Source organism: Phyllostomus discolor, chromosome 2 (assembly GCF_004126475.2).
Source record: "Phyllostomus discolor isolate MPI-MPIP mPhyDis1 chromosome 2, mPhyDis1.pri.v3, whole genome shotgun sequence".
Classification (NCBI taxonomy): Eukaryota; Metazoa; Chordata; class Mammalia; order Chiroptera; family Phyllostomidae; genus Phyllostomus; species Phyllostomus discolor.
In genome coordinates, this window is record NC_040904.2 from 53,704,826 (window position 1) to 53,727,915 (window position 23,090).

General features: G+C 42.6%; 1 protein-coding gene across 2 annotated transcripts; it reads right to left on the reverse strand.

Moving 5' to 3' along the window:
- Positions 1-1,242: 1,242 nt before the first annotated feature.
- On the reverse strand, positions 1,243-10,031 carry PAQR9 (progestin and adipoQ receptor family member 9). Of its 2 annotated transcripts, none has more exons than XM_036017874.1 (2): positions 9,494-10,031; positions 1,243-8,598 (listed from the first exon to the last, which is right to left on the reverse strand). In XM_036017874.1, the coding sequence occupies exon 2, from the start codon at positions 8,440-8,442 to the stop codon at positions 7,309-7,311; it is 1,134 nt and encodes a 377-aa protein (XP_035873767.1). In that variant the 5' UTR covers positions 8,443-8,598; positions 9,494-10,031; the 3' UTR covers positions 1,243-7,308. The 2 variants fall into 2 exon arrangements, with proteins under 2 accessions (XP_035873767.1, XP_035873768.1); XM_036017875.1 differs by lacking the exon at positions 9,494-10,031 and adding an exon at positions 8,846-9,139.
- Positions 10,032-23,090: the final 13,059 nt, after the last annotated feature.

Below are 23,090 nucleotides of genomic sequence, written 5' to 3' on the forward strand. Positions count from 1 at the left end.
CTTATTTCATACATACTTATCAGCAAAAAAATGTATAGTTATACAGAATTTTATATTCAAGACCTTAGGGAATAAATGTCTCACAAAAGCAAAATCATGGCAAACTACACAACATAAATAAGTCACAATTTTGTTCAGCTACATTCACAGAACTGACCAAAGTGTATCTATTTCTATGCATTGTTTTTCTTAATTTACCAGGTAATGTGGAATTATGGATAAACAATGCTTGGCAGAATATGCTAATGATTTGAAACCACATTGTAGTCCCTGTAGGGAAGTTCACACGCCCTGAGAAAACCCCTCCAGCTTGCTAAATGTCACTGACTAGAATGTACATGATGGTTGGGGTCAGAGTCACCCAAGAATTAGTTTAGCAGGAGATGGAAAAAATGATTGTTTCTTTCTTTTTCCATGTCTGCATTATCCTTTACTCTCTTCTCCCTCCATTATCACCATTACATGAACTAAAAAAAAAAAAACAAAAACCAAAACCCTGTTACCTAGGGATCTCTATATGGTCACTGTACATCCTCTGCCTGCCTCTGAGCTGAGGGAAAAAATGAGTATGACCCTTCAACTAATGCCCTTTACTGCCAAAGGGAACCTCTGGTTGTACATTCTGATAAATCTGAGTACAGTAATCATATTCAAATCCTTAGTTTAGAAATGGATGAACCTCATAAGGCAAAGGCTTGAGAAGGCCAAAATGGAATCTTTGTAGAAAACTTTTGTCTTCGAGGCTGAGTTTGTGGAACGTGAAGGCTTCAAGGGTGGTGTCAGTGGTTTGAGAGAGGGCGAAGTGAAAGGCGTTCACAGCTACTGCACGCCACAGGGTCTCCCCCAGCCTGACGCTGAGCCTGCTCCTGCCCTGGTCTGTGCAGTGATGGCGCGGGCTTTATTCTTTCCACCCCCAACAACTAAGGAGTGGGGTGTCCAGGGCTGTGCATTTTCCTAGTTACTTTTATGTTATTCACAGCAGTTGTACCCTCATCAAAGTGATCTGTACCTCAGCCCTTGATTGCCTTGATACTCAGCTGCTTAGAATGATTTTGCTCATAGCCTCCATAACCGAAACCAGCCTGGTGAAAAGTAGATCTGTGCTAAGCCTTGCTGGGAGAGTGAACTTAATGAAGTTTCCAACAAGAATTTTAAAAAGACTTTTGAATTTAGCCTTGTTACACACCTGTGACATACTATAACATATCTGACAGTATTCTTCTTTTAAAAAAATTTTTTTTAAACTCATCTTTTAAACTATACATTATTTACACTTTTAAAGACCTACTAGGTCTTTATCCTTTGGGCAAGAGTTCAAGGTGATTAAACCCCCAGGACAAAGATGAGGCTTTCCAAAAGGCGCTGGTTCTCATCTATGTGCTAAGGCCTGTTTTTACAAACAAATTGCTGCTATAAACTTTTAAAATACAAAGTTAGAATATTTCTTTAAAAATTTTTCCTATCAATTTTCTTGTTTGCATCCAGCATATGAAAAACAGATTATGCTCCCTAACTAAAGATGAAACTAAAAGAAGTGAAATTAATGTGTCCCCACACTATTTTCATCTGAAAACAAGGGTTTATTTACCCGGCATCTTTTTTCAATGTTGGAGTGAACCATGAGGGGCAGGGCCATTGCTACAGCATGGATAAATAACCAGCTGGAGACCCCTTCACCCTCACTTGAGTGCTTATTGCATGTTTTAGGTGCAGCTGTAAGGCATGAGAAAGGTGGCCCGCGACTTTTACACGTTCGAGAAATTTTCCTTAAGAAATGCCATGTTTGGAACAGCTTCCAGAGATCGTTCAAAAACAAAAAAGTATTAAAGCTCATGCATTACATTTAGAAGCACAATATATTGGGGAAACATTTTCAAAAGCTCAAAAAAAAAGGCTGTTTTTCCATAATAAAGTGAGAATTTTGTTGTATATAGGTGTGTGTTCAGGGCTTTTAACAGGCACATCCTTCCACAATTAACAGCCAAATCAGCATTCCTAGCCCCTGACCTATAAATAAACATTCTGGTTCTACAACTTGCTCTCACACTCAACAAGCTCTTCTAAAACAAAAGGCCTACAAATTGGTTAAAAATCTGTAAACCAAAAATGCAATATGTTTGTCCTCTTTCAATAAGCAAAAAGTTTGTATCAGCTTTCTGGAAAAGTGACCCAGAAGAACTTACACCCATTTTCACATTTAAGAAACAGTTATTCATAACATTGACAAAATAAAATCTTCCATAGGAAGGCACGTGGCCTTTCACAAAGGAGTAGGGTAGTTCTCAGCTTCAACCAATGAATACTTCCTTTTCAGCTTGTCTAGGTGTGTTTGCTTTTTGTCAGGCAATATATGTCAGAATATTGTCAGTCTTTCAAGAAAGTGATTCAAAAGGTAATTTGCAATTGGATGGTGCTATCCCTAATGCCTTTTTGCCTTATGCCCTCATTTTATGGACACTAATTAAGGACAGTAAGCCAAAGGTAAGTGCACCACTCAAAATATACCTGGGCACTAGTGCTCAGGTCAAAAGCTATGGGACGTGCCAAACACAATTCCTCACCTGCCTATTTGAGCACTAACAGCAGGGGCACTCACATGCCTTTCTAGGGACCAAATGTAAAACTCAGGCGAAACTGTCCATAGTTGCACTTGCTGTTCCATTCAGGCTGATCAAATCTAATTCTTGCTTTCCCCTTCTCATGCCTTCTGCTGTCTTTTTTACATCTGGTACTTTTTCTTTATGATTTCCTCCATTTTTCTAACATATGTTTTATAGATTATAACACAAAGATCTTAAAGGAGGAAAAAAGCTAAAGAACATTAATCTTTGGAGATTTAGGCATTTAAGCTTGCATATTTTTAAACTTATGCTATCTATGGAATTCAGACATTTAATGACATCACAGTTTAGGCACTTTGTATGAACCTTACTTCATAATTATATGAACATTATAAACCTTCCAAAAGTGATTGTTATTATTGTCTTTGTTAACTAGTAGTGATGATACATCTTTCAACCTCTTCTATGTGCATATATGCCTGCTATCCCTTCACCTGAATTCACATGAAATTTTCTAGTTATTCTGAACCATAAAATTCACAAAGACCTAGGAGCAGACAGAAACAAAAGAAAGAAAAAGAAGGAAATTGATTGTGGGTAAGTAGCATGCTAATTGAAACAAGATCGTTTGCTAATAGAAAGGGGAAAAGAACCAAACTCAGTGTCTTGGAACATTCTGCTTATGGCAAGGATCAGAGTTTGATCCCTGGCCTGAGGGCCTTTCTGGTGCTCCTACCCTTGTTCTATCCACAGACAAAGGGTAGCGGCTGTGACAATGTGATGGATCCTCCGCCAAGGTCTAACATGCAGTGGATGCTCAGTGGTCACTAAAGGGATCACATGAACCAGTGGATGAAAATCAACTCAAAGATGCTGACAGAGTGAAGTCAGCTGTGGCAGAATTCAACAGATGCACAGTCCAAGATGATAAAAATTAAGTACCTGGTAACATTTGGTGTAAGACTTTATAATTCAAATCTAAGGATAGCCATATCTTACTTCACTCTATTTTACAATTACATATATATATATATATATACATATATATATACACTTTTTCTCTCTCCAATTAGTGTTTGTGCTTTGCCAGACACCATAGCTATGCAAACTAGTAAACACTCACAGTCAAGCACACAGAAATCTCCACATTCTAATGCCAGTTTGAAAACAATTCTGTTGCCTTGACCTTATGGAATAGCCTTGAAATGACCATAGCTCCTACCATAACTGTTTTCTGCTATAGCTTTGTACAGGTTAACTAAATAAAGTTATGAAGAAATTTGAAGACAAAAATCCCTGTTTTTAATTGCTATTAGCCCTCAGATTCAGCACCAAATCATAAAAAAATTATAAAAATCAGCTTCATCCCCAAATTTTGCATTCTTAGAAATCATTGCCCTGAAATAGCATAATGAATTAGGCTAAACAGTTTTTGACTGTAAGCACTTTCAGGCAGGATTTATGAATGGAGACATGTGAGCCACTCTGGCCAGCTTTGAAGCCCCATACTTTCCTCCTGGGCTATTTATAGAAAGTGGATAGCCAGTGGAAAAGAGCACATTTATTTTTACAAGCCAGTCATGACATGACCAAAGGACTCACTTCCTCTCTCTGGGAAGGTCATCTTCTTTAGCTGAGGGTGCAGCTACAAGGACGGGGAAGAAAGGGACCCCTTTAGTCAACTGACTCAGCCTGAGTCAATCCCAGAGACCAACCCCACAGGGTGACAGGCATTGCAGTCAACACCCTCATTTCCCAGGCATGACTCTAAATCTCTAGCTCCTTGAGATGTCATCTCGATGATGACTAACAAGTAAAAATACCATGTATTACATAATATGCTCCAAAATTCTATGCTTTCAAAATAGGTTGTACAGAGATGATGAAGTGCATTCTTACTTATCATTTGTCCCACATTTCAAACAACTGAACACAATAAAGAAAAAGTGAATTTTCAAGGATGTGGCAAAGTGGAGAGTGTGAAAAATATTGTTAAAGCTATTTTATTCTGATGACCATGTTACCCCTGAAATATGTAATGTGCCTGGACAGTTCCATGCAAATTTGGATACTTAGTAAATATTTCCTGATTCTAAAATATCATCATTTTTATGACAGATTCAGATATACTGAATCAGATATACTTCAGCACACACATAATTTTACAAACATGCCTGGTCTGTGTAGTGCACACGGTATCTACTTGCAAACATGAAGTGAAGCAAAACCACTATTTTCAACTAGAATGCCCTTTTGTCCATGTTATGTGTGGTATATAAAAGCTAAGATAGGATGGGGAAGGGAAAGTAGGGGAAGGAAAAGGCAAAAGGAAGGAAAGTGAGTCCTCATTCTCTCTGGCCGGGCTCAGGCATCAGAATCATTTGAAAATGATATGGGTATAATTTTATCCTTAAGTGGCTTCTGCTTAAGGACAAAGACACACAGGGCAAGAAGAGAATTCTGTTTGCAGACCAAGATCTCCAACAAAAATTTTAAGTGACAAATGCAAGGTTTATTTTTGTTCTCAAACGCATTAATCCTTTTGAGAATGTCTTTCAGAAAGTTCCTTCTGAAAGGGGGGAGGGAGGTCCCATTTTACAAGGAAGCTATGAAATACTCATCAACCTATGTCTCTAGCTTCCAAAGCAACATTCTTTGAGGCTCTAGAAGAAACAATAATGGCATGCAAATAAACTTGGAGGTGGAAATATCCCGATCTCCACAATTGCCTTTGAATGCATGTACTGAATAAGTTACAGGTGAAGAATGACATCGGTAGTAGGCACAAATTCTCAGCCTCTGTACCCTAATGGGAATCTCCTTGCATTTTGCAAAAGACACGACAGTGACACCCATCTGCAAACGTGCAAAGTATATTTACAATCCCATTAAGAGGCTTTAAATTAAATACAGACATATATAAGGTTAAGCTCTGTGTACAAATTAACACACAAGCATACTGGTTCCTCCAGGGAACTGTGTCAAGCCTCTCGGTTTATAAATATAGTAGCGATTAAAAGCACAAACAAAAACAGAAATATTTTTAGGAGCATCAGCCTACCAGTACTGAGGTAAGTGTTCATCTAGTTTATGTGCTTGATCTAAATTATACCATGAAGTCAAGACTTCCCATTCAATGACTTATTTGGCTCTTAACCAAAGGACTTGTCAAGAAGTATATAGGTGTTTAAAATAAGCTACCTCAGTGGTCTGTGTTAATCTACGGTTGCCACCTGAAGTACAGGTTAGCATTTAAAACAAATGTCTTAAATAACACTGGCCAATGTGATTGTTAAAAAAGTATCTCAGAAGCATGTTCACTCATTTCTTCATAATTTAGGATGACTGTTCATTACCACAGTCTACATGTAAATGAGAACTTCAGTGTTTAAATAGGCAAAGGTAATCTTATTGAACTTAAAAACTTCAGTTACAATTCAAGTAATATGCTCCTGACTTTCATACTGTATCTGCCTTATCTATTCCTGAGTATTGCGTTTTTAAGCGAGGATAGATGGCATCAGTCTAGAACAGTGTCCTCTCACCTTCCCTGATGGCTGCATTAGGAACCACAGTCATATTAGTGGTTCAGCTCCTTCTCCTAGTAGAGAAGCCAAATGCTCTGTGTCCTGGTAAGCTACTTCCCTGCTGCTCACAGCTTGAAACCAACACCATCTTCCTTCCCTCCTGGGTGGAATGTTAAACCCTGATTTGTAGTAAAGAAACAGTTTACTCCAACTGCCCTCCCCTATATTTGAGGACCAGTCATTTGGGCATTGCTTCAAAAGGCACATTTATTCCAGTGGTAATTTAAATAAGTAGAGAAGGAAAGAATAAGATTAAAACAAAACAAAACAAAAAACAAAATAGGTTTTGTGGAATACATGAAAGTAAATGGGCATCTGGGATCTATGTGGACCACTGAGCTCCTTACCAGTAGTCTAACCAGAGTCCCTAAGGTGAAGTAATTCACATTTGTATCATGGAACACAGGCCTTCAGGAAACACTGTTTAGGAAAGTACAGTAGTTGAGAACTCTCAAGCAGCTTGCCCTGGTGTCCAGTTAAAGTGTATGCAATGCAGAAGGGCTGCAAAATTCAAAACTACAAGACAAATTAAAATTCAGTGCATATCACAGGCTTGATAAATTAAGAAAAATCATTGTATATATTACTATTTAAATAACATCTGAGAAACATTTTGAAATAATTAAACTCGTGTTCACATTCCATGCATTTTCTAGCAGGTTAAGCACTGGGCTTATTTATGTCTTTGTGCCCGTTTCCTACAAAGATCCATTCTTTTGAGAAATCCAAGCATTCCTCAGACTGAAATGGAAGTACCCAGGGATTTGGTCTACTTACCCTCTTTAATGTGCACCTGACCTCACAGGGGCTACTTGTTATTACCGCTGGCACAGAAGATCATTGGAAAAGCAAGTTGGGGTTTTATTTGGGATTTTATTCGCTGCCTTTGAAAATTCCCTGGATGTCACAGACATCACCGGAATTTCGTCCACAGGCAAAAACCAGCGGCCCTGTCCTTCCTGCTTGACCCATTTCCCTTTTCCAAAGCCCTAAGTGCATTGAAACCCCCCTGTCATAGCGGACTTTTTTTTTCCCTGTGGCTCTGGAGCAACCTCCTTGAGCAAAGAAGGAAACAACAAAACTGGAAAACAAACCAACAATAGCAACAACAGAAAGTCCAAACAAGTGGGCAAACCAGCAGCCTCCTGCAAAGTAGAGGCTCACTTTTTACTGGAAAATTCAGCGCTGTTTAGGAACTTCTTGATGACCAGCCCCAGACAGACGACCAGCAGCAGCATGTAGCCCACAGTGCCCAAAAACGTGGGCGCAGCAGGTGGCGCCTTGAGGAACTGGCGCAGACCCTCCTCCACATAGTACACCTGGTCGTAGATGCTGAGGAAAGTGAAGATGTGAAAGAGCTGATGGCTGTGGCCAATGATGTCAAAAAGGCCAGGTTGGATGCGCTCAGGGATCTTGCTCACATTGAAGAAGGCGGCCACCACCAGCCAGAAGTAGCGGCGGTAGAAGTGCACAAAGAGCGTGGGGTTCTCTCCACGCAGGTCGAACAGCCAGCTCTCAAGCATGATGGGGCAGGCCATGCTGAGCGGCATGACGAAGACGAAGGTACGCAGCGCGAACGGGTAAGAGCACCAGTCAGTGCGGCTCTTGCAGCAGGCCACGGTGCAGGCCACCGCCAGCACGAAGGCAACGGGCAGCACCAGAGCACGATAGGTAGCGATGAGGCGTGTGCAGTCCACGTGCCAGCCCAGGCGCTGCTGCACGTAAGGGGTCATCACTCTGGCGTCCAACAAGCTGAGGCTGGGTAGCAGGTAATAGTAGTAGGCTACCGTGCTGCCGAAGCCGTAGTAGCTGATGGAAGCATAGTCCAGGTAAAAGAAGGCGGCGCGCAGGCGCAGGGACAGGCAGCTGAACACGTGCGCTGTGCAGCTCATGGCGAAGGTCAGCAGTACGCCGGACGCGTAGCACCACAGCGGCAGCAGCCACGGGTGGTGGAAGGGCACGTCACGGCCGCTCAGAAAGAAAAGGCGGCAGAACTTGCTCAGGAACAGCAGCAGAGGGATGAAGTGTGTCCAGAAGTTGAGCGTCTCGTTGGTGGGCTTCAGCACCGAGGCTAGGCACTCCTGCGCCGTGCAAGGTAGCCGCCGGTAGCCTGACAGTATGAAGCACTCCACAAAGTCGTCGGGCACCTCGTCCCAGCGCAGCAGCGGTTTGGCGGAGGCCGGAGAGTCCCCGGAAGCGGAGGGGTGGGAGCGCGAGGTGGCTGCCAAAGCCGCTGCGGTCGTGGCCTGCGGGCCCTTTGTGCCCGCGCTCCGGGGCTGCAGGCGCCGCGGCATGGTGCCTCGGGCTTGGCTAGGACACGAACAGGCGACCTCTGGCGCCCGCTCCCGCGCGCTCTGCAGCCCCCGCCGGCCGCCGTCGGAGCCTTTGTGCTCGCGCCGAGGGTGTCGTTGCAGGTTCTAGAGAAGACCTGAGCCTCTAAGCAACCGTTCCTAAAAATAAGTAAATAAAAATAATCAGTTTGTAAACAGCCAGCGACTAGCAAGAGCGCGCGGGGCTCGGCATCCCCTTAGCCAGGCTCCGTGCTATCGGCTCCTGGCCGCCTGCGCTGCGGCAGCCCCAGCGGTGGCGCGGCGGACTGCGGCGGCCGCGGCGCTGCCCCGGTGACTGGGCATCGCGCGGCGCGGGAGGCGGGGATGTGGGAGCTGAGGCGCTGGAGGGAGGGAGGGACAGGCGCACCGAGGGAGGGCGGGGGCCTCTCCGGCTAGGGTTTCTTGGCCGCCTCCGGGGGTAGAGTTGTCCCCAGTCTCGAGTTCCGTACCATCCTCCCCACCCCCCTCAGGCCGCAGCAGCCGGAGCTGGCCCGTTAATGATTGATGCGGGGGCAAAGGCTGCGCCAGAGACTCAGCGGCGCGTGGCGGTCGCGAGGGCGAGGGTCGACGCCGGGGTTCGAAATCCGACAGCCACGCGTGTGTTCCGGAGGACACTAGAAAGCCACGTTCGCTAGGGGCGGAGAGCTGTGGCCGCGCGGGCGCGGGCGAGGGGGTGGGGTGGAGTGGGGGAGGAGATGGCGCCTCGGGGACAGGCGAGGAGATGCGCTAACATTAAGTCTAGAGGTAGCGAAGGCAGAGACGCTCCGGAAATCGGGGCAGCTTTGAGACCGGGTCCGGATCAGGGTCATCAGAAACAGGGGACTGCCTCTCTTTCCCGTGTGTGTGCGCGCGCGGGAGCGCGCGCAGCTCTCGCTGCGGACACCGCATCGAGCCTTAGTTTATCTTCTCTCCTATAGCGGGCTTATTCAGGTGCGTCATTAACCCCCCTTCTCCCTCGTCCTTGTCTGGTCCAAACGAACCATCCCACAAGTGGCCTCTGGTAGTTCTCACCAACCTTCGGGGGTTGCAGCGCGGTCATCCTCGTGTTCTTGTGTCTTTAACTGGGAATCTTGTTTGGAGCCGGCAGTCCGAGAACTCGGGGCGGGACTGCTCAAGACCATGCGATTCAGAGACTAACGATCGGCAGTTTTTCCTAACGAGGGCTTCGTAGCAGAGCTGTGTCTGAGTTGAGGACTTACCAGAGTGGAGGGCGTTCTTGAGAGAGGACTTCAAGGAGGGATGAATCCTAGCATGAATGGGAGACAGTTCGTAGAGACTGGGAGGCGGTGGCTTGGGAAAAGCTTATGCATAATTGACCAGCAGTACCTGGCAGGCTTGGGTGGCTGGAGGCCAGTGTAAAGGAAGACTGAAGAACTGGAAACCAGTTGTGATGCACTGCATGTGAAAATATACCCTTGAGCCTTGTAAAGGCAGGCCAAAAACCTGCCTGCTGTGAAGTGTTTACCATTTCATTTCACGGAAGTTTCTCTTAGTGATGCCCTAGGGGGTATGACTGAGTCTACCTGCAATATAGTGTCATGGCAACAGGAGATAATTCTAAGGGACCAGACACTGTTCTAAGTGCTTCACAATTGTTAAATCTTTTAGATATTATTATTTTCCCCATTTTTACAGATGAGATGGAGGCACTACGACCATAATACATAATATGCCCAATTGGTAGAAGGGGAGATTTGAACCTATGCAAACTGATTCTGGATCTTATGTATTCAGTACAAAATGGGACAGTTTGATTTAGGAAAAAGCTTTCATTTGATAAGTGAAAGGTGATCTTTATCACTACAGCAAATATTGTAAGTAGGTCAAAGAAGATTTACTTAGTAGTGGTTCAAGGAGGACTTAGGTTGTGGATAAAAATGATTTATAATTTAGAAATTATTTAGTATTACAAAGTCTAAAATTACTAAAAGGTAACAGAAACAGTCTCTTTAGAAGTTTCAGCCTTCTATCTGAAAAAACGTTTTCCACTAGTGACTGGCTTAGTAAACTCTTACACAATTAAGCCAAAGGTGCACTTGCATCTTATGCCTTTCTGAGCTATCACAAATTCCCAATGAATGGATTTTAAATTAATGATATTTTGCTGTAGTTACTTAATTAGTATTTTGTTTTAGTATTTTCTGTTTCTCCACTTCTAGAGCTTTGTGGTTTTAAAGCCAAACCTAATTTCCTTTCGCATGTGGACTAAACACCAGGCTAATTTGTAAAAGGGATTAAAAGTCAGGCATTTATTAATCAGGCCTAGGAATGATAAACCTGAACAAGGCAGACCAGAAAAAAAGTTTTCATATTCTCTTTGTTACTCCACAAACGACCTGAGCTGTGATCTGTAAAAAATGTTGATTCTGTAATAATTCCTGTATTTGCCAAACTCTTAGTTGCATAATCAGCTCATTTAAATAATTGGGGAAAATATAGTAGAAAGTTCACATCAAGTTAAATAATGTAATTGATTGTGAACGAATGTAAAGCTGTAGTTAGAGAAAATAACTTTTATCTTTATGACTAATTGTGATAAGGCTGGCTATAATAAAATAATGTATTATTTAAAACACTCAGTGTTTTTAAAGTCAAAAAATCTGTCACAACCTTCTCACAAGTCTTTTAGGAAGTCATTGACATCTCCGCTTTTCTCCCTTTCCTCATCCATGTCCCAGCCACATGAGGCACCGAACCAGTCAATGCCATGAACTGTGTTCAGGAAAGCTTGCTCCCGGGTGCTGCCCTTACTGTACTGTGACAAATCCAAGTAAAAAGCAACTGAGGAAACAAACCTGACCTAACTTTATATATTTTTTAAAACTCAGCAATATGACTTCTTTAATTACTACCAATCTTTTAATTGGTAGTAATATTTTGTAAGTTTTTTTGAGATATAAAACTGTGTTCTCCAAAAAAAAAATGTGTTCTCCAAACCGTATACAGTCTGGGTTTTGTAGTGTGTTTCATCTCCAGGAAACTAACTGCCTCTTGTCAGTGAGAACCATGCTCACGTCCCCTGGGCTTGACTAAACAGATACAAGCAGCGGCTGGCTGCAATTCCCTGAAGGTGCACTGGGAGATAAAGCATCTCTAAGCCCGTGGCAGTGTTTAGAGGCAGAAACCAGCTAGTTATCTCCCAATTGAAGGCTTGTTCAACTAAGACCCCAAATGCAGTTTGTGTAGTTCTGTGGAGGCCCTGTGCATTTGGGAGCTGAGGGGTCCTGGCTGCAAAATACAGTCATAGTCATGTATAGGAAACGGAGCAAACAGGACAAAGCATTTGCCCATATAGTTTGCTTTGGTCATGTTCTTATAGAACAACTATAGGTTTATTTGTGTTTCTCTCTATAGTAATAATAGGAAGCATATATAAAAAATTCCCCAGCAAATTGGATGTTCTCTAATAGGGACAATGTGCTATATGTAAAACCTGCAGGAAAAAATGCTATAATATTTACAGATAATACACCAGTTTTAGGGGGAAATAAAATTTTTTTCTAGTCTCATTTTTAGCCAAATACAACCAACCAAACAAGCAAAACCCTGTGCTTTATTGTACCCAAGGCTCTGTACAAAGAGGTCTCTGTAAGGTTCAGTCCCTCTCCTCAGAAGATACAGGCTAAACAAAGTGCTTTCCTTTCCCCCGAATTGAAAACAGCCATCACCTGAATAATATTATCACCCAAACTCTTCCAGGTCAGATGTGGTTTCTACCAGACTATAGGGTCTGAGTTTCTTGATGGTGGAAAACCTCCTGGCAGTGGCTTCGGGTGTAACTACAGCAGCCTTTGAGCAAAAGTGCAATCGGAAGGCCAGGTAGGGTCTAGAAGCTGGAGGTGGGAGACTGAGTTTTTATCTGGCACTATTCCTGCCTGTTTCCTGAGTGGTGACAGGGTTCTCTTTTGCAGAATAGCTAAGGGAGACTTGATAGGATGTTTTTACCTTTTGAGGTTCTACTCAGGTAGTGACAACTCCATACTGCCCTCTCTCCCACCAGTTTACATCGGCTCACTTACATAATTGGGGAAAATATACTAGAAAGTTCACATGAAGTTAAATAATGTAATTGACTGTAAATGAATGTAAAGCTCTAGTTAGAGAAAATAACTTTTATCTTTATGACTAATTGTGATAAGGCTGGCCATAATAAAATATGGTATTATTTAAAACACTCAGTGTTTTTAAAGTAAAAAAAATCTGTCATAACCTTCTTACAAGTCTCTCAAAAGTGGGGCACACACACAGCCTGTCTTAATAGATCTCTTTCTAAATGTCTGTACTCTGTGAAGGTGTTAAAATGGAAGGTACATTTTATACCACTTAATATGTAGTACATGGAGATAGCTTATAAGTAATATGCTGGGGCATGGGGTGGGGTTTTATAAAAGGGCTGGGATCAAAACCCCACTGACTTCTGCCCCACAGCCCGCCGCTCTTGTTTGTCCAGCCTGCTTCCATCCCCTCTCTGAGATCCAGGATGGGACTTCCTTTTCCTGCCCCTCAGGGTTGTTGGCGATGAGTGTTTTGGGGTCATGACCCACCAGCCAGCAGTCCCTAAGCTCTGACCAGACCTGCCCAAGCCTTCAGCTTCTCCCACAGCTTTCCCGAGCTATCACAGCAGTCCCCATTCTGGACCTATTTCTCTCAATTCTGCCCTTTCTGTTTCCTGGCCAGAGCCTGTGTTTTCTTACAACAAAGGCCTCATGTTCACATGTCATATGCATCCTAATTCAGAGAGACCCCTTGGGGAGGAGATTGTCATTGGCTGCTGCTTGCTCTTGGTAGGGAGTTTTAGGCAGTTTCCATTTACAAGTGTGTAAAGTTGATTATTGAGGTCTTGCTCCCTGTTGTCTGTTGACAGTTGTGCTTGAGACACAGTGCGTTGCCCTCAACATGTATTTGTGATTGGGGAAAGTCTTTTCAGTCTGTAAGCCTTTAAAAGCTTAGAACTTAGAGTCCTAGAGTCTTAGAATAGAGATGTCACTGACTCCTTTAAGTCATCTAGTGCAACTCTCTTCCCATTTATGATAGTCCTTTCGATTGGTTGATCATAGACTGTATTCAGTTACTGGGATGGGCACTTTACATGTATTATCTCTAATTCTCAGAATGCTCTTTGCAAGGTAAATCCACTATCCCCATTTTCAGACAAGAAAACGTGCTCAGCCTTGAACATCTCCAATAAAGAAAATTATTACCTCAGATGGCCTCCTCTTCATTTTTAACTTTTAAAAATTGTTGTTCAAGAACTTTGTAAATAGTGAGTACAACTGATGAGAAGAAAAAAAACCACCGCTGCATCTTGACCGAAGCTCTGCTGTGTTACTGAATGACGTCATCGATTGGATCTGGTGAGAAAGTCCCTGAAAAGAACGATGCTAAAAAAGGCAGGTGTTCTTGCAGTATGTGACAGCTGGATATTGATTAGGCATGGCAGGAAGGTACATTTTATATAAAAAGCATTTTCCTGTAAACAAATAACATCTGTTATTGCCAGGAGACTTGCCATAGCCTAGATCTCTGTGAAGAGGCAAACAACAAATTCCAAGATTTCATAGATGATTCTTGCACTTAGCATAGTATTATTGATTACTGTGATTAATACAGAAAGGAAAATATGATATCATCACATATAATATCAATAGGAAAACATCTCCATTATTGAACTCTGGCCTTCAATTAAGCTCACTTGCCATTCATCTCTTTTAGGTTTTTTTCTCTTTTTAAAAAACTTAAAAAAAAATTTATTGAGGTGTAATTGACACAACATTATATTAGTTTCAGGTACACAACACATGGTTTATTTGTATGTAGTGAGAAATGATCATCACGTAGATCTGGTTAATATCTGTCACCATACGTACTTTCTTTTTCTTGTGATGACAACTTTTAAGATTTACTCTCCTGGCAGCTTTTAAATATGCAATACAGTATTGTTAACTGTAGTCGCCATGCTGTAATTACATTCCTAGCCTTATTTTTGGAAGCTTATACTTTTTGATCTCTTTTACCCATTTCTCCCACCCCCTACTCCCCACCTCTGGCAGCCAGCAATCTGTTCTACATATCTATGCACTTGGTTTTGTTTTAAATTCCACATATAAATGATATCACATGGTATACTTGTCTTTTGTTATCTGACATTTCATGTAGCATAATGCCCTCAAGGTCCATCCATGTCATCACAAATGGCAAGATTTCATTCTTTTCTTATGACTGGGTAATAGTCCATCGTGTGTGCACGCGTGTGTGTGTGTGTGTGTGCACGCGTGTGTATCTCTCCAGTCATCTATTGATAGACACTTAGGTTGTTTCCATGTCTTGGCTGTTGTAAAAAATGCTGTAGTGAGCATGGGGGTGCAAATATCTTTTTGAAATAGTGTTTTTATGATTTTTCAGATAAATTCTACAAAGTGGAATTGTTGGATCATATGGTAATTATATTTTTAATTTTTTGAGAAACTCCGTCCTGTTTTCCATAGTGGCTGCACTGATTCACATTCCCACCAACAGTGCATGAGCACTTCCTTTTCTCCACGTTCTCACCAACACTTGCTGTTTCTTGTCTCTCTGATGGTAGCCATGCTGACAGGTATGAGGTGATGCTTCACTGTGCTTTTGATTTGCATTTTGCTGATGATTAATGATGTTGAGCATCTTTTCATACACTTGCACATTTAAATTTCATAAATGATTTTTCTTTTCTTTGAGATACACTTACCTGTTTGTTGAAAATATTTATCAGCATAATTATCTAGGTTCCAATTACTAAGCCAGCTGAAGGGTATTTCATATATATTGACTATTTTAGAAAAACATCTTATGACAATACTGAGGGGTAGAAATTATTTTTAAAAGTAATTTTTATCTTTCAATTATAGTTGGTGTACAATATTATATTAGTTTCAGGTGTACAACCACTGATTAGACATTTATATAACTTATGGAGTGATCACCCCGAAAAAATCTGGAACCCACCTAGCATTACCATGCATAGTTATTACAGTAGTATTGACTATATTCCCTAGGCTGTACTTTACATCCCCATGACTGTTCTGTGGCTACCAATTTGTACTTCTTAATCCCATATCATGTTTCTCATCCATCTTTCCAACCCTCTTCCTCTCTGGCAACCATCAAAATGTTCTCTGTATCTATGACTCTGTTTCTATTTTGTTCATTTATTTTGTTCTTTAGATTCTGTATATAAGCGATATCATATAATATTTGTCTTTCTCTCTCTGATTTATTTTACTTAGCACAATACTCTCCAGGTCCACCCATGTTGTTGCAGATGGCAAGATTTTATTCTTTTTTATGGCCGAGTAATATACTGTTTTTATATACAAGGTCTGTCCAGAAGGTATCCAGCCATGTAATGTGAAAAATAGAGACACTTATTGAAGGAGATACAAGAAACATTGTACATAGGACAATGACACTTCAGTCCCCTTCAGAGTAGGCACCTTGGGACCTCACACAGTTCTCCCAATCGCCATCAGCTGTCCTGTTGTATTTTCTTGAATTTCATTAATTGTCTGAAATCTCCTTCTTTTCAAAGGTGATTTTAGTTTTGGGAAAAGCCAGAAGTCGCAGGGTGCCAAATCTGGGCTGTAGTGGGGCAGTCACTTGGGTGATTTGATGTTTCTCAAAAGAACTCTGCCTGAGACCTGATATGTGAGCAGGTGTATTGTTGTGATGAAGCTGCTAATCACCACTTTTCTATAGCTGTGGCCTTCTGAATCATCTGAATAGTATCTGCAGAAGAATGTTCAAGCCTAACACAAAATTTGAGGCAGATTGGTTGCTCTACTTGCTCAGTCATTTTGAATGTGACAGCCACACAGTATATATGTTGACTAAATGCTGTCTACCACCTTCACTGTCTAGTACAGTGAAGTCATCATTGTTCATGCATGTGCATTCCAGTCCACTCTCCTTGGCTGCCAAGTTACATCAATGTCAAGCAAACTGTTCATGTTATATTAACAATGGCTGGGCTTTTTCCAGACAGACCTTGCATGCACCACTTCTTTTTTATCCATTCATCTATTGATGGGCACTTAAGTTCTTCCATATCTTGGCTATTGTAATAATGCTGCAGTGAACATATGCATGCATATGTCTTTTTGGTTTAGTATTTTGGATTTCTTGGGATAAATACCAGTAGTGGAATTGCTGTGTCTTTCTTTGTCTCTTGTTATATATCCTTTGTCTCAAAGTCTGTTTTGTCTTGTATAAGTATTGCTAACTCACCTTTTTCTGTTTCCATTTTCATGAAATATCTTTTTCCATCCCTTTACTTTCAGCTTTTGTAGTTTTTGCTCTGAAGTGAGTCTCCTGTAGACAGCATATACAAGGGTCTTGTTTTGTTATCCATTCAGCCACCCCTATCTTTTGATTTGAGCATTTAATTCACTTGAATTTAAAGTGATTGTTGAGCCTCCCTGGGCCTCCATGTCTGGTGCTATGTCCTCTTCCAATTCAGCCACGGGGACTAGCCCTTCCTGGATCCCTCCACTGCCCACTTTCTCTTGCCTCTCTTTGGCTGCTGTGGCTGTTGCTGTTGCCACTTCTGGCACCCCTGATGCCTCTTCTGCCCCAGGATATGAGGGATCTGTCTGTGAAGGGGATTCAGAGGTTCAGGTTCCATTACCTCCCCAAGGGGCTCTTATGGTCAGCCCCACCCCTGGGGGCCATTTCCCCATTAACTACCCCCCAGCCCAAGGAAGGGTGAGGGGGAAGGGCTGTCAGTTAATATTAAGGTGGTTGTTGTTGTTTTAAACAAAATGAAGCACAAATAAATAAAAGGGTTTATCTAAAAAAATAAAGTGTTGATATATATGTATTTATTGCCATTTTATTGCTCATATTTTTTTTTACCTTTTTCCCCTTTTTAAAGAAGTCCCTTTAACATTTCTTATAATACTTGTTTGGTGGTGATGAATTCCTTTAGCTTTTTCTTGTCTGGGAAGCTCTTTATCTATCACTCAATTCTAAATGATAGCTTTGCTGGGTAGACTAATCTTGGTTTTAGGTCCTTGGTTTTCATCACTTTGAATATTTTGTGTCAATCTTTTCTGGCCTGCAAAGTTTCTGTTGAGAAATCATCTGACAATGTCTTATGGGAATTCCCTTGTAGGTAACTAAGTGCCTTTCCCTTGCTGCTTTTAAGATTCTTTCTTTGTCTTTAACCTTTGACATTTTAATTGTGATATGTCTTCATGTGGGCCTCATTGAGTTCATCTTGTTTGGGACTCTCTGTGCTTCCTAGACTTGTATGTCTATTTCCTTTGCCAAGTTAGGGGAGTTTTCTATCATTTCTTCAAACAGGTTCAATTCCTTGCTTTGTTTCTTCTCCTTCTGGTACCCCTATGCTGTGAATGTTGGTACACTTGATATTTTCCCAGAGGCTCCTTATACTATCCTCACTTTAAAAGAAAAAAAATTACTATTGATTTTAGATAGAGAAAGGAAGGGAGATAGAGGGCGAGAGAAACATTGATTTGTTGCTCCACTTATCTATGCATTCATTGGTTGATTCTTGTATGTGCCTTGACTAGGAATTGAACCTGCAACCTTGGTGTATTGGGGTGACACTCTAATCAACTGAGCTACCTGGCCAGGGCAATCCTCACTTTTAGGGATCCTATTTTCATTTTTCTATTCTGAGTGTGTGTTTTCTGCTACCTTATCTTCCAAATCACTGATTTGATCCTCTGCTTCATCTAATCTACTGTTGATTCCTTCTTTTGTAGCCTTCATTTCAGTCTTCATTTCTGACTCATCCTTTTTTTGTTTTCTCTCTCCATTTTTATGTTCCATATCTCTCTGTTGAAGGTCTCACTGAGTAGCTGCATTCTTCCCCTATGTTCCTTGAGCATCCTTATAACCAGTGTTTTGAATTCTACATCTGGTCAATTGCTTGTCTCCATTTTGTTTAGCTCTTTTTCTGGAGATTTCTCCCCTTCTTTCATTTGGGTCAGATTCCTTTGTCTCCTCATTTTGGCAGCCTCCCTGTTTTGTTTCTATGTATTATGTACAGCTGCTACATCTCCCATCTTGGTAGAGTGACCTAATTCAGTAGGTGTCCTGTAGGGCCCAGTGGCACAGCATCACAGGGCATTCCAGGTGGACCCTCCATGTTGGCTGTGTGTACCCTCCTGTTATTGAGTCTTCATTGTTGTTGGCATGTGAATTGGAGGGATTGATGCCAGGCCAATTTGTTCCAAGGACCAACTATGACTAGAGTGAAAGAGCTTCTGTGCAGGGGCCCACCCCACAGGGCAGGACTCACTTCAGGGCTCTGGTGCCTGCTGAGTCCACCTTTTGACTATTGCTCATGGAGGTGGTTGCATGGTGCTTCATCATGGTTAGAAATTGTCCACTGGGTGCAATGGCTCTGGGACCTCTTGAGAGATGTAGGCCAAGGTCTGCCACTGCCTGTGTCCTGCCCAGGGCCACCCGGCATGAGCTACAGAGTGATCTGCAGATGGCTGCTCCTTGTGCTTGGAGATTCTAAGAGAGGTCAAGCTGTGAATGGAATCCAGGTGCCACTAATGCAGGGCTTGGGGCTGCCTAGAAAGAGTTATGTGGCATACTGAGGCCAAATGCTGCTTGTTTGGCATTTGTGGGTCTTTGAGAAATCTTAGGAAGATCTGCAGTATGAGCCAAGACAGATGGTTTTTATGGAAATGTCGCTGGAAGTGGCTTGGCTGTCCTGTAAGTTGGGTGGTGTGGGAACTCAGGGAACACTAGGGTGGGGCAAAGACTGTTAGCCTGGTTGATGGAGATTCTCATATGGCATCTGCCTGCAGTGCCGGGGGAGGGCTCAGCAAAGGAACAATGGCTTCTGCCAGCACTTCAGTCTGGGAGAAAGCAGTTTCTCCAGACCTTGCCCTAAAGCCAGACAATTCAGCTTCTTCTTATAGGTGTATTCCTGGTATCTTTCAAGCTGCTGCCTCAGCCCTTGAGCTCAGAGCAAGTTAGTCTGTCAACAAGTAAGTTCATGAGTAGGCTCTTTAAGAGGAAAGTCTGAGACTCCAAAAATCCTTTATTTAACTTATCTATAATCCCCACTGGTTTTTTTGCAGCCAGAAGTTGTGGGGACTTCCCTTCCTGGCACTGGACCCCTGGCCTGGGGGACCTGGTGTAGGGCTGGGACCCTTTACTCTTCATGGGGGATCCCCAAAGCTGAAATATGTCTCCTGGTTTTAGCTGCTACACATGGGTGTGGGACATGCCTGTTCCACATGTCTGCCCTTCCTACCACTCTTGGTGTGGCTTCTTCTTTATACCCTTAGCTGTAGGACTTCTGTTCAGGCAAATTTCAGGCAGTTCTCAGTGATGGTGTTTCTGTAGTTTAGTTTGTAATTTCGATGTGGTTATGGGAGGAGGTGAGTACAGTGTTTACCCACTCTCCCTGGAAGAGTAGGAAGTCCTACTCTTGACTGGAACTCCTGTATTGACCTTTTAAGAATGTATTTTAGTGAACTTATGTTTATCTTTTGCCTCATTTATGTGAAAACCACAAGAATTTAGGGTTACCAATGAGTCTCCTCAGCACACAATTTATTTTTACACAATGAACAAGGAGCATTTATTTAGGAACGTCCTTATTGTCATGGTCACCCATTGGCATCTGAGCCTTGGGTTCCAAGAACTCTATGGTCCAAATGCATTAAATTTGTTTCAGTCCTGACCCTGCCCTGCTGCTCCAACCTTCCTTACTCCTCCCACCATTATCAGCCGTAGAGGCCTCATCCTCATATGCACTTGATCCACTGTCTAGAGGTGTTTCCTGGTAAAGGGTGGGGGAGTCATTGAATAACCCCAGCTATTTACTTTTTAAGCAATAATAAACACCATAGATATACAAAGTTGGTACTAGATCCTTGGAGCAGGAAAGAGCAGAGGAGCAAGTTGGAGCATAACAAAGAAAAGTCACTCATCTTGTTTTCAGCTTTAGGGGAAATGGGCCTACAGTTTTTAATGTAACCACTTTGAGATTTCTTGTTGCCATTTTGAAAGAAGGAGCATTTCAATGCTGTTTCAAACACCATTAAGCTTTCAGTGTTTTCACTTTTAAGTAAATGCTAGACTGACACCTGCACCACATCCCTGACCCCCAGCCCAGGAGGGTCAGGGCTGGGGTGAGAGTTAAGCACCATCTGGCAAGCAAACCACATAAAACTAGGCACCGCCAGTCAGCCATGCTTGTTCATCTCAGTGAGAGCTGTCAATCCTGGATCGTTTGTCCTTGGCTTATGTCTCACTTTGTTTGACTTCTCTTTTTGTGTAATAATGCTTATGCTCACTAACTTTTGATTAACAAATAGATTTGAATGCTGGAGAGTGGAACTTCACTTTGTGTTTCACTTCAAATTGTGTGAATGGCCAGTCCTGTAGCTTGGAGGCTTCCAGATTATATTCACCTGATTTGATTGGGTTTCTGTTGGGAGGAGAGTGGGGTGGGAATGGAACAGCTCTTTGGGCTACAGTTCTGTCCTCAAATCCCATTTCTAACAGGTTCTTCAGCAGTGTACGTACCTTCAATCTACTATTATCAGCTCTTTTATAATAACCTTGCAGGGGAGACAGGCTCACCCAATTATGTTAACACATTACAGCACGACAACTTTTTTTTTTCAAGTTGCTTTTAAAATTAAAACAATATCGAGTAATTGGATGTGGGCTTGTCAAAGCGGTAGATTTATAAAACATTTTAAACAATTCAGATATAAAGCAGAAAATAAAAGCCTCTCATAAAGAAAGGGATTAGATATGGAAAAAGAGGTGAGGAACGTCTGTTTTACTTGGGGTATATTTTGTAATTTAAAAAATATTAGTGATTTAACACTTGGGCCAAGATTCTTTTGACTTTGATGCACAGACCGTCTTACCTCAGGAGAGATAAGTGTGGTAAAAATATTATTTAAAAAGGAATAAACCAGGGGAGGTAGGAGAGAATTTCTTTTTTTGTGAGATGGACATGGAAGTAGCCAGGCTAGGGTTTCCAAATTAAAGTGGTATTGCCATTTGGGCTGATGTGCTTAAACTTCACTTCAGTCTCGTGGCTGATAGCAGAAAATCATTGCCCCAGTGGGGAATGGAGGGGAGCCCCTGTGGAGGGTATGCTCCAAAATCCTGTCCCATGTGGTTGGTGGTTAGGTCACACAATGAAAGGATTCTTATTCTAAGTCACTCATCTTCAAGACTAAGTTGGCCAGGTACCAGTCGCTCTCCCTCATTTCTAACCTCTCTCTTCCCCACCTGTTCCAGCCTTCCTGCTGTTCTTTTGAGTCCCAAGCATGTGCCTCTAGGAGAGGCATCTGTGGCTGTGCACAGGTTGTTCCCTGCACAGCGGTCTGGCTGAGTGGGTGGAGAGGTCTCCTTAGCAGCTCAAAACCAGCCCAGGCATGGGCAGCTTTTTCCTGATGCACTGGCAGGGTGACAGCTGCCCCTGGGTCCTTGCACTTGCTGTTTCTCTCTGCCTTCCCTCTGCCTCCAATGCCCTCTGCCCTGACATTCTCCCTTCATTTAGTTCTCTGCTCAGCAGCACTACCTCTCAGAATAACAGCCCCCATCACTCTCTGCCTTCTCACCCTGCTTTATTTTCTTCATAGTTCACTAACTGACATTATATAATATATGGTATAAAATATATTTATTCATTCTTTTCCCTTATTGAAATATAAGCTCTGTGAGGCCTTTGCTGGCTGCTCTGTTTAAAGCACCCTTCAGAGTGCCCGGCATGTAGTGGGCACTTGATAAACAGTTGTGGGATGTTTAAGAACACCCACCCCGAAGGCTTTCTAAGCCCAGAGTTAGGCTCAACTCGGTATTTGTTTTGTCCCTGCTCAGGCAGAAGCTTCTCTAATTAACTGACCTCCACGACCCAGAAAAGCTAAACCAAAAATAGAAAACACAAAAGCTGTTGGCTGTGAACCTCAGTGGCGGGGGGGTGGGAGGGGTGGTGGTGGTGTCTGCGCTTCAGAATCAATCACCTGGGGATCCTAACAACAAAACAAAGTCCCCAAATGATGCATGCAACAGCGCCCCATGCCCTCTCTGAGGAGCCTCTGACAAGGGGCATGTTCTCTGGTGAATTAGCAATTTATCTGGAAACATGTAATGTGGGATAGGAAAGACATACAATGCTTTGGTTTGAATTTTAAAGGTCAATTCTAACAACGTGGTTTGTTGTTAGAAGTCCTCAAATATCTTCTATTAATAGCACCATGTAGCACCCCCGCAGCTCAGTAGAGAGGGTTGAGATTCTGTCTCCCCACGGTTTCACCTTAGCAGAGATCCCAAAAAACGTTAAGTCAGTACTGAGATGGTGACTTGGAAGTAGAAAAAACTTATGCAACCTCTTTGCCTACCGTCTGAGCTTTTAGAATTTACCAGATCTTCCTCCTGACAGTCTGGTTTAAAAATGCTTGAAGTCTGGCAAGTGTCCCCAGATCTTTCAGAGCGCTGCTCACTAATCGTTGACCCGGGTGAGAGCGCTGTGGGCGGGCGGACTGGTGGGCCTGTGGGCCGCTGCTCCCGCCCCACGCAGCACGGAGGCACGGTGTCCTGCCCTGCTCTCGCAGGGAGCACCAAGG